Below are 12,084 nucleotides of genomic sequence, written 5' to 3'. Positions count from 1 at the left end.
ACAAATACTTTCAAAACTGATGAAAATATTGTGTTAAATTCGCTGAATTTACCATGATTTCTGCTTGACTAGATGTTATCGCCAAATGCACGTGATTAATTTGCAAATTCGGTTGTCTTTCTTAGATTGTCATTAACAAAAACAATTAATTATAAGTACTGATATAAATAAAGCATGACTTTTGGAAATGTTATGAGATTTGGTTTCAGACCTAAACATTTTAAAAATCCATACGCAGAAAGCTTTCGGTAATACTTATTGCGATCCACATTACGAAATAACGATCAGTTGACCAGCAGGCTAAAACTAATACAAAATCACTGCCCTTTGCCAACAAGGAAACAGTGATCCACGTGTACACACGTAGTACCCCCCCCCCCACTACCACCACCACCACCGATATAGTTCAACTGTATATGCTATCGCGGTGAATCTATCATGGTCATAAAGTTGAGTGTTTGTAATTTATCGATTATTAGTTTTAAATGAGTTATTAAATTTACGGCTCAATAGTTATAACTAATACGTAATAAACAATTAATCTGAACACTATCACTCGTCTTCGTCATCTCACGCAACTAGAGACTATAAAAACAGACGCAGACACACAGAGAAATAGCATTCAACACCAATTACAGTATCCAGAACGGTGAGTGGAAATGTTTTAGTTTATTTTGAATGTTTAGCGTTCTCATCTCTTTTGATAGAGTCACTGAAATTTTCTGTTTCATCGCGGTGTTGATTCAATTACTCAGTTTAGTGTATTTCTCAGAGCCGTGTATTTTGATTATTAAGTCCTAAGGATTCAAGTATTGTCATAGTGTTCGGATGTATTTGTTTCAATACAGTTTACAATTATAGTGAAACCATATTGCACGTCCGTGAAGACATGTTTCGTTGCTTTTCTTGATATCCCGTATCGTACGTAGGCCATTGATCTCGATATAACTTAATACGCTTTCCTAACCAATAAAATAATTTGTTCGTTATAAAAATAATACACATGTTATTCTTTTCAAAGCTGACAAGATGAAACTCACGTGTGCACTGCTCCTGATGTGTTTTATTGGATATGCTTATACCCAAGAAAATGGTAAAAACAAATTTTGATTTCTTATCTTCTGTCTCTATTCTTTTTTTTCTTTTTTTTTTTGGCTCCTGTCATTTTTAACAGAAGAACACGACGTTTTTTGCGGGCAATTCATAAAATTTACGGGTTTGGGGATCACGTGAGGTTTTTGTCAGAGTGAGTCATCGCGTCCGCCATTTTGTTTCACCTAATCATACCGTGATTTGTAAATGTTAGATATTTGATTAGATGTTAGATATAAATAACCCCAAAATAAAAAAACGTAAAAGAAATATGTAGCCACGTGGCACTCATTTTGGGATATGTGAACTGGTGATCGTATACTTCGTAACTCATCTGTGTCATCACGATATATACTATAATCATGTCACCATGGAAACTATTCATCATTGAGATACCTATTTCACCATTGAGCGACATACTGTAAAACATGTCTTTTTCGCGAGCATGTATTTTTAGTGAATGTAGCGAAAGAACTGATTCGCTAATTCAAGATGTCGCAATTGACTTTATTATAAATTCAAAATGGCCAAGGTTTGGGGATTTGTATGCAATAATCTGGAACATAAAAATCTGCGGTGCTTCTTAATTACACTTGACAGTTTTCCTTTCCTTTTTATAGGAGGTCATAACTGCGGATGTGTTTTGACACGCGACGGAAGAGTATTGTGAAAACAAAAAATATACAATGACAAGAGAGATTCGTCATTTTACCACAATTCGCTAAAATTGCATGTCGCTTTTTTAACATGTTTTACAGTATTCAAGTCATTTGTGGTAACCTCCAACGTTTTAGCACAAAAGCGTATAATTCTAGAACAACATGTTTATAAGTAGCCTTCTATATTAAAGGGCCTGTTCGATATGGGACTCATAGCGACGTATACAACGCGTGTATTAATACATTGTTTATTTACATGAAATTCGAAGACGCGCTGCGCGACGACCACCGCGCTTTAAATTCGAATGTTTACTCCACTCATTAAACAGCAACACTTGTAGCTCTACGCCACGACGCAAACCATTTTCCACGCTAACACACAATATTTTGTTATTTTAAAGCTCCGGGTCTAGAAGATTACGAATTGACGTTCAACGTAAACCTGGATTTCGACAAGCATGCGTCAGGAAAGATTTTCAGAGCAATGATCGGTAACTCGGTGATGCCAGATGACTGCAGTGGTTACTTTATCTGTGACAAACCCAATAATTGCCCTATATGTAAGTGACAAATAAAATTAGTAACTTTTGTCCTAATAAGTCACAGTCGCTTGAAATAGCCTTTATATTGAAATAGAATCTCGTAACCTGGAGGTGATCCGAATATGTGCTCATAACTCAGGTAGCAGTTTGTGTGTGTTTTCTGTTCAATACACAGTGGGCAAACCTTCTATCATGGCCACTCCGTTTGCTCTGGTGATTATCGTTCACTCTTACGTTGTCAAAGTGAACATAAAACCCTTTCTCACTACATTGGCGTAACTGTACAATACGGAAGAGTTATTAATTGCATAAACGAGTAATTAAAGTAACCCATTAATGTGTTGATACTGTATGTGTGTTTTTTTTTGTATTATAGGCGCCGTGTAAGTAGACGAATACTGACGAACCGACCTGGCTCGCTATGGCCTTTGACCTGACTACAAGAACGTACTGATTAGACAAATACACCGAGTGACGTCATTTATTTTTTGATACATTTGCTACGAAGTCTTTGCCATTCTTCAAATATTTACCGTAGTTTAAGGAATAAATAGATATGATTACCAAGCACAACAACTGATGTGATTTTTGCATTCCTGCGACCGACTTCCAGTTTGGATTCGCCAAACATACTAGTATACGGGATATGACCACTCCCATCAACTTGTCATTATTATATTGGTTAGATTAGTTTGCAACTCATCTACTGTAATATATCCCATTGTTGTACAATGCAGTTCAAGTTATTGCCATTTTATTTAACAATACATGGAATTAACGCATACCCTATACCAACTAAAACAATTGAAAGTTAAAGCGCGGTGGTCATCGCGCCGCGTCCTTGTTCGATGTGGAATTCATGATGACAAGGTGTGAAAAATACATTGTTTATTTACATGAATTTCGAACACGAACACGACCACCGCATTGAAAATAACAATGGCAGACAAAATGTTAGGTTTATCAAATAATTCCGTTGGTCATTTCGTTTAAATCCGTTTATATAGTTCCTGCTACTGAGCACAAGACCACGGTCCCCTAACGCACATATTTCCCAATTCCGTACTTTGCTGGTTTTTAGCCCCCCCCCCCCCCCCCGCTTGTTTCAAATCTGATACACGCATTTCCATGAAAGTTTTCTATAAAGTTTCACCTTCCCTAAACCTTAGGTCTAAGGTCTATGCCCAAACAACAAATCCCAAGCCCTTAATTAATTATAATGTAACAGAGTGCACTTGAGAACAAATGTGTTGAACAGTTCCATGGACTCTGAATGAAAAGGTCAACTCAAAATCGTATTGTTGATTTGCCAGTAGCCCTGGGCGTTGGAATTGGGTTAAAGAACCCCATTTATTAGTTTCCATAACGATTGTATTATTGAGATGTATATGGAAACAGCAACAATACTATGGTTGTTTAGCTACTATATATGCGAATGGGAGAGGATCCAATCGATTTTGATGCACTTCCGTTCAGGAGGAATATGCAGTTTTAGGCTGGTATTTTACAATTTCAACTTTCGTTTTGTGTCGAGCAAGTTGAGCCTGTCCACGACCGTGATCTACGTTACGTGTTTTGCATCGTTCATACACAAGCAATGAAGTTAGACAAAAAATAATTTACAAGATGTGTTCGGGCTAATACCAACGTCGAGTTACAAAGATGTTATTTTAAAAAACATGGCCATTTTGTAATAATAATACAATATAATTATATAATAACATAAATAGTGAATACATAAATAATGGACAGGTATGTAGTAGGAGTCGGAAATAGCATGTCAAAACCGACCTAAGCCCAGGTCAAAATGATTTCCCAAAAAGAGAATTTTAGGGTTTTACAAAAAGTATCTCTAGAAAGTTGTAATTTGTTGTTGGTGGCAATTGCACAGCATTTACCTGTAGTAGAGTTTTCACTTGGAATAAAGTGATTACATTTATTTAGTCTGTCTAGTGTTATAGTTGTGATAAGTAGATAATTTGAAGTAGATGTATGACGTCATATATGAAGGTAGATTGTAATATTACGTGCAGTATTATTATTGTTTTGAATGGCTATGCAGAATGTCTTAAAAGTAATGGCGCGGTGGCCATTTTCTGTGCTTCGCCACACTTACAACCATATAAAATGTTTGGTTGAATAAAAAATGTAGTAAAGTGAGAATAAGTCTGGGAAAAAATGTCTTAATCTAAATAGAAGACCTATTTTGTTTATGAGAGTTGTGTTTACTCCATGAATCTGTTTGGCCAGTCTAGGTGTCTATTAAAATACCAACAACAAATAATGTAACTTCGCAATCACATCGCTGTTATTGTGGAAAGTGCCCTCAACATGAATTTGTTTATTTTTTCCTTTAAATAAAATATAGTTAGTCACGGAGGAGTTATATATTATTTTATTGTCATTTTTATACCACTCCTGAACCTTGATAAACATGTTAAGTCAACATTGTGCAGAATAATTGTCACCAGGAAATGTATAGAACAAATTAGAATCGTCTGCAAACAGACGAAAGTCACAAAAACGAGAGGATATGTCATTAATGTATAGTAATATATATATATATATGTGCCCAGATCCCATAGTGTGTTACGGATTTTGAGATAACGGTGGCTGCATCAGAAATAAGTTTTGCCGGTATTTTACCATGACCATATACTTTACAGGGGTTTAGAATATTAAGAATTGTTTGGATTTTGAGAGGTGATGCAGACGTCGAGTTAATAGGAGTCTCGGGTAAACAGGATCATTTTTGTTTGCTGAATATGAACAAATGTTACAACATATTCTATACCACTTCTGCGATATCATTTGACCATGTCAGTCCATGTTCTATGCACTGGCAGCTTTTACTTTACCCTCCAGCACATCATTTATTGTCGCTCAGATCTTATTGAAGTCGTGTTTGTATTCATAAAGCTTTCTAATAATGAGTATATGTTTTTGGCTTTCCTAATTACTGAGATTAAAATATTACAATATTTTCTATATAATTATTTAGCGCAACACTGTTAAATTTGGAATTAATGACCTGCCTAAATTGCGTTTTGTAGTCAAGAACTTTTTATTCCAAGTTTTTGTTTACCCCTATGGTTGTTTGTGCATGCTTGTTAAAAATTTGAGTAAAATCTGAATGAAAATTATTGTAATACATATTCACATCTTTACACCATTTTCAAGATCATCATAGAAGTTTGTCATATTTGTAATTTTGTGTTGTATTCTGTTTGTTGTTTGTTGTGTAGGATATTATTTAGAGAAAGTTGTCAAACAATACAAAGGTAGAAAATCACCTGAGATATATGTAGTTAGTGTACCTGTATGCTTTTTTATTGATTTATGTTGTATTGAGTAGTTGGCGATAAGACAAATTGGTGAACTCAAACCTTTATTGAAAACCTCGAGTTAATAAATGTGGACGTACAAGAAAAAGAAAAGATGTTGAATGTAACTCGTAGTTACTATTAATGGAACATTGAGTTACTATTTGTCCGTGGTTTTACAAAAGTGTGCCTGGTTTCTGAACGTGGTCATTTTGTAACTCCGAGTCGAAGTTTTCGTAATTCGATATTCGTAACACGAACCATTCAGCATCTCATTTATAACATCTTAGTTCTTGTAGAGACTTTTGTATGGTTTCCATGGGTGGATGTAAATTTACTAAAAAACTGAAGCCAATTGGCTTACGAACTACAAAATATACTCCCTCGTACTTCTGTCGTATGGCAGTGAACTTGAAACAGGTATATTGCTGAACGCTTTATTGTCGATCACCACGCCCTCTTGCGGTGGTTATTAACTGAGTTGTTCCCGTTTTTTTTTTATTCTCAAAGCCGAACCGAAACAGGAAGTCAGCAAAAGACAAAATATGTTTTCGTTAGCGTGGGGAAAACAGAGGTGTTAATCCGAATATTCATTGACTACTTTTGTTTGCGATTGGTTCTGGCAACGTTCGGGGGATCGTGACATAGTTCCGTCTTTGAGAACGTGAGACATTGGATCCTAATTGTGTTTTTAAACCAAAATTACATGCACTGAATCACTGAATTGTGTGAATTCATTTGAATTGATGTAATAGAGTGTATGCGTTACTTATGTCAACTTACCAGAAATGATGCGTTACTTATGCTTATGCGTAACTTTATTTGAGTTACTAGAAATGACGAATTGTTTATGCCGATTTACTAGAATGATGCGTTACTTATTCTGAGTTACTAGAAATGATGTGTTACTTATTCAGAGTTACTAGAAATGACGATTTATTTATGCCGATTTACTAGAATGATGCGTAACTTATTCTGAGTCACTAGAAATGACGTGTTACTTTTTCTGAGTTACTAGAAATGATGTGTTACTTATTTTAAGTCACTAGAAATGATGTGTTACTTATTCTGAGTCACTAGAAATGACGCGTTACTTATTCTGAGTCACTAGAAATGACGCGTAACTTATTCTGAGTCACTAGAAATGACGCGTTACTTATTCTGAGTTACTAGAAATGGCGAATTATTTATACCGATTTACTAGAATGATGCGTAACTTATTACGAGTCACGAGAAATGATGTGTTACTTATTTTATGTCACTAGAAATGATGCGTTACTTATTGAGTCACTAGAAATGACGCGTTACTTATTCTGAGTTACTAGAAATGACGAATTATTTATGCCAATTTACTAAAATGATGTGTTACTTAATCTGAGTCACTAGCAATGATGTGTTACTTATTCTGAGTCACTAGAAATGACGCGTTACTTATTCTGAGTTACTAGAAATGATGCGTTACTTATTCTGAGTCACTAGAAATGACGCGTAACTTATTCTGAGTCACTAGAAATGACGCGTTACTTATTCTGAGTTACTAGAAATGGCGAATTATTTATACCGATTTACTAGAATGATGCGTAACTTATTACGAGTCACGAGAAATGATGTGTTACTTATTTTATGTCACTAGAAATGATGCGTTACTTATTGAGTCACTAGAAATGACGCGTTACTTATTCTGAGTTACTAGAAATGATGTGTTACTTATTCTTAATCACTAGAAGTGATGCGTTACTCATTCTTAATCTCTAGAAGTGATGCGTTACTTATTCTTAAACTCTAGAAATGATCTGTTACTTATTCTCAATCACTAGAAGTGATGCGTTACTTATTCTTAATCTCTAGAAATAATGCGTCACTTATTCTTAATCACTAAAAGTGATGCGTTACTTATTAATCACTAGAAATGATGCGTTACTCATTATTAATCACTAGAAGTTATGCGTTACTCAATCTTAATCACTAGAAGTGATGCGTTACTTATTCTTAATCACTAGAAGTTATGCGTTACTTATTATTAATCACTAGAAGTGATGCGTTACTTATTATTAATCACTAGAAATGGTGCGTTACTTATTATTTATCACTAGAAATGATCTGTTACTTATTCTTAATCAGTAGAAGTGATGCGTTACTTATTCTTAATCACTAGAAATAATGCGTCACTTATTCTTAATCACTAGAAGTGATGCGTTACTTATTATTAATCACTAGAAATGATGCGTTACTCATTATTAATCACTAGAAGTTATGCGTTACTCAATCTTAATCACTAGAAGTGATGCGTTACTTATTCTTAATCACTAGAAGTTATGCGTTACTTATTATTAATCACTAGAAGTGATGCGTTACTTATTATTAATCACTAGAAATGGTGCGTTACTTATTCTCAATCACTAGAAGTTATGCGTTACTCAATCTTAATCACTAGAAGTGATGCGTTACTTATTCTTAGTCACTAGAAATAATGCGTTACTCATTCTTAATCACTAGAAATGATGCGTTACTTATTCATAATCACTAGAAATAATGCGTTACTTATTCTCAATCACTAGAAGTTATGCGTTACTCATTCTTAATCACTAGAAGTGATGCGTTACTTATTCTTAATCACTAGAAATAATGCGTTACTCATTCTTAATCACTAGAAATGATGCGTTACTTCTGCCCAGTTAATAGAATTGGTGAGTAATTTACTAGAAGTGATGCGTTACTTATTCTTAATCACTAGAAATAATGCGTTACTCATTCTTAATCACTAGAAACGATGCGTTACTTCTGCCCAGTTAATAGAATTGGCGAGTAATTTACTAGAAGTGATGCGTTACTCATTCTTGGTCACTAGAAGTGATGCGTTACTTATTATTAATCACTATTAGGGGGTGGAACATTGCAACTGTATACTGTCAATATTGGATTATTATTAATAAATCAAAGATTTAATAATATTAATAATATGTCGAGATAACTAGTGTTGATATAAACAAACAAAATGGTGTGTGTGTTTTGTGTACGTTGCTTGGGATCTGCTGCAGGACACGGCGCCAGAAAAGTCACCTTTATTCTGGCATCCAAATTGAGGAACTGTCAAGCCATGTAGATATAAACAAGTAACAAGTGAAAATACTTTTTCTGAAGTGTGGACGTGACTTAGTGAAACATTGCAATCAAACTTACTGAGGCCTGGTAAACCACTACTTAAATTGCAAGCTTCAGGAGATCCGGGTCTTTATGCTTATCACCGTCAAACAACGACACCCCCCCCCCCTAATGGGACAGGTTTCTGAAAGAATTATGTCATCTGTCAATAGGCTGCATGCACGAATGATTGTAAGAAAAACAAAACAAAAACAATGACAATACTAGAATATTCTATACCCATGGGCAAAATCATACTCCTTTGAAGTTCCCATTGCCATAACAACTAGGGGACCTTCAGAGTTGTTTAGTTTATTGTTGACATTAACCCGCCACTTTAATTCTACACGCAGAATAAAGAATATGTAATTAATGTTTACTGTAATGTTTGTAATCAAATGAAATAAAATTGTGTAAAGAGAAAAAAAAGAATTGCTCATAAATGTCGTATAAGTATCGTGTATGTTTTTTCGACAAGTAGGTCATACCAACAATCGTTATTCACGTCTGTAGAATGGCAATATCTGATTCTGCTCAAACATGCTCGACAAAAACATAAACTTAGTGGGAGGCACATGTTTCCCGATATATTGTATTGTGCTATGCGCAAACTAGGATCCGGAGTTGCTCGAGGCACACTTTTGTGACTTCCTCTTAAAAAAGACTTTTAATAAGAAAGTGAGGTCCCAACTCCATCAATACCGTTCATTCTTCCTTTTTCGTACGCTATTGTTTTGGTGGTCGAGTATGTATTTAAGAGTGTAATGGATGGTCTACTGTTTTATAATAGGTAAGTTTATATGAGATAGTGGGCGTAAATGGTATGATATTGGTAGTAAATGTAGTTCCTTTATTGTGTGTAATGTTGATTATTAGAACTTCATATCCCCGATCAACAATTCAAATTATTGTAAATACTTTAATTTATTTTCACTGAAAAAAAAACCTTTTTGTGTGTTTTATATATGAATTTTAATTTTGTACTGATTTCTGATGAGTTGAATGTAAAATATAAGGAAAAACATATGTTCACTAGATTTAATTTTTACTGAATAAGTTGCTTGGCAGCGACCATTTACCAGTTCTGTAGCCTGTCGTGATATGTTATTCACTTGTTATACCTTGGGGTAATTTATTACTCTGTCTGAGGTCACACTTACTCACATTCCACCCTTTTTATTAGCTCACCTCCCGGACGTACATATGACCCGTGACGTCTAGTCAAAGTACCATGAAGTCACCAGGAAGTAGTTTGGTTTTATAAATGTAAATCTGAATGTGAGATGGAATTTAGAACCCTATTTATTCATCAAGCAAACATTCACCGTCAAAGATAAGTTGAAAAAAGGCGAGATAGCGATTTAAATCGGTGTTATAAAAAGTAGTCGCAATTCCTTGTGTTCCTTCTCTCGGGTGACCATGGCAACAACAGGTTTAGTAGAAACGATTTATGATCATGTATAGTGAAAATAAAGGTGCGGTAAACAAAAACCCTAATGCACCCGACGGTCGACCGTTTCCTTTGTTCTACTGTGGAATTTACACATCTCTTAGCTGCGTAACTATCCATAGCGTACATACACCATTCCATTATTAATATATATTCACACTGTTTCCCTACACACTCCCATACACGTATCAAATTACATTGCTCAATACATATAGTTTAACAGTAGTTCTGACATTTTCGAGATACGATAATTATTACTGGGAAGGGGAAAAGCGGAATTTGATAGAATTACCTGTTGCTTGGCGTACGGCGGTGGCGGATTTACATCAGACATCTTGGTAATTTCTTATAACCCTTTTCAACTCGACAAGTTTTCCACGACGGAAGGAAAGTCTGCAATAATTATTATTATATGACTGGTTGTTGAAATGTTGTATAAAATCTAGTATCTAGACCCCAAGTGAACGTCGATGACGTCGACAGTGCGCTAAAATAGTATAGAAATATATCATACATATATTTTGCAAGTTACACGTGAGTAAATGGCGTGTAAGTAAATATATGTTTGTTATCGCGTTGACCGACTTTGAAAAGCGTTTTGAAGAACATTATTTGTGCAAATAATTACGAGTAATTCGAACTGTGGACAACGTGCAAAATGATCTGCATTTTTCTCGTAAATACTAATTGAAAAAAGTTTCACTGTTTAGATTTCACGGCGAATTCGTAATATCAGCTGTACCGCGAACATGACGATACTGCTACTTACAGTTATAGAGGTATAGTTTCAGACGGTGTGCAACCATTAAACTGGGTTCTCTTACTGGACAAATTGTACGTGTTTCTTGAGTATTTATATTCTGTCCGGGCACTGGGGGTCAAAGGCTACGTCGTTTTGTAACTTAGTGCGAACTAGCAGAATGATGAAATAGCATGTGTTTGAACAGCACCACCCATTTTTTAAACAAACACACAGGTGACATTGTAATAGAATAGAATAGAATAGAATAGAATAGAATAGAATAGAATAGAATAGAATAGAATAGAATAGAATAGAATAGAATAGAATAGAATAGAATAGAATAGAAAACAACATTCTGTTAGATGAGGAAGTGCATGCATGTAAATTTTGAAAACCGAATACACGACTTTTCGTTAATCTGTTTATATTTCACATCGAGTGTTAGAATGAACTTTGTCCTACAGTACTGCACATGAGGGCTTTTTTCATTCGCTGATTTCAGTTTGTGGTCAGGTGTGTAGCTCAAAAAGTTATAGCTGCAGCCAAGTCTAAATTTCTCAATGTTTTACTGCTTGTCTGTCATTCAACTATTTAAGGTAGGTTTCTTGATGGATGAACAGGAAATAAATGCAATGTGCATGCAAAAGTAATTGAATCCCCAACATGAACAAAAACTGCTCAGAACTAAAATATCTGTTTTAACCCCACTTTGTAGTACAAATACTGTTGTTGTTTTAATTTCCTAATTTCAGAATACTTTTCTGAACAACTATATGAAATCATAGAACATACTTCATATCTATACCAATGAATGGGAACTCAAAGTTGAGAAGAGAAAATTCATGATATACGAAGAACACACACAAACAACACACACAAACTAAATATCGCGTATGATTTCATAGAAAATACATTAAGCTTACATTGAATATTAATGGTCGATTAATCTCACTGTGACACAATCCAACATTTTCCAAAATAGTGACAATAATTATCTTTCAATAAAAGAATCGCTTAACCAACACGACTACGAATAGAGATTAAAAGTGGGACGCTTAGATAATGAAATTCAATTTATATTGTTGTACAAATTTGCTAAATGTAATACTGTCTGTAACATTGACGTATGAGACTT

The 12,084-nt window shown here is 34.7% G+C and overlaps 1 protein-coding gene and 1 long non-coding RNA gene across 3 annotated transcripts in view; one reads left to right on the top strand and one right to left on the bottom strand.

The window, feature by feature from the left end:
* The window catches only part of LOC146729591 (uncharacterized), a 61,993-nt gene extending 50,888 nt beyond the window's left edge, over positions 1 to 11,105 (bottom strand). The window contains exons 1-2 of one of the 2 annotated variants that reach the window (XM_085494781.1): positions 10,977 to 11,105; positions 10,500 to 10,694 (exon numbers count right to left, since the gene is read on the bottom strand). In XM_085494781.1, the coding sequence (XP_085350907.1) occupies positions 10,500 to 10,541 (42 nt within the window). In that variant the 5' untranslated portion in view covers positions 10,542 to 10,694; positions 10,977 to 11,105. The remainder of the gene's footprint in view (positions 1 to 10,499; positions 10,695 to 10,976) is intronic. The other variant, XM_085494780.1, reaches the window with a different exon arrangement.
* On the top strand, positions 595 to 2,869 carry LOC144344198 (uncharacterized). Its single transcript, XR_013419123.2, has 4 exons — positions 595 to 649; positions 1,022 to 1,093; positions 2,153 to 2,311; positions 2,670 to 2,869. It is a non-coding gene; the product is annotated as an uncharacterized LOC144344198 (long non-coding RNA).
* Positions 11,106 to 12,084: the final 979 nt, after the last annotated feature.

The sequence above is a fragment of the Saccoglossus kowalevskii genome, chromosome 21 (genome assembly GCF_978046115.1).
Source record: "Saccoglossus kowalevskii chromosome 21, keSacKowa6.1, whole genome shotgun sequence".
Taxonomy (NCBI): Eukaryota; Metazoa; Hemichordata; class Enteropneusta; family Harrimaniidae; genus Saccoglossus; species Saccoglossus kowalevskii.
This window is presented reverse-complemented; position numbering and strand designations above follow the sequence as displayed.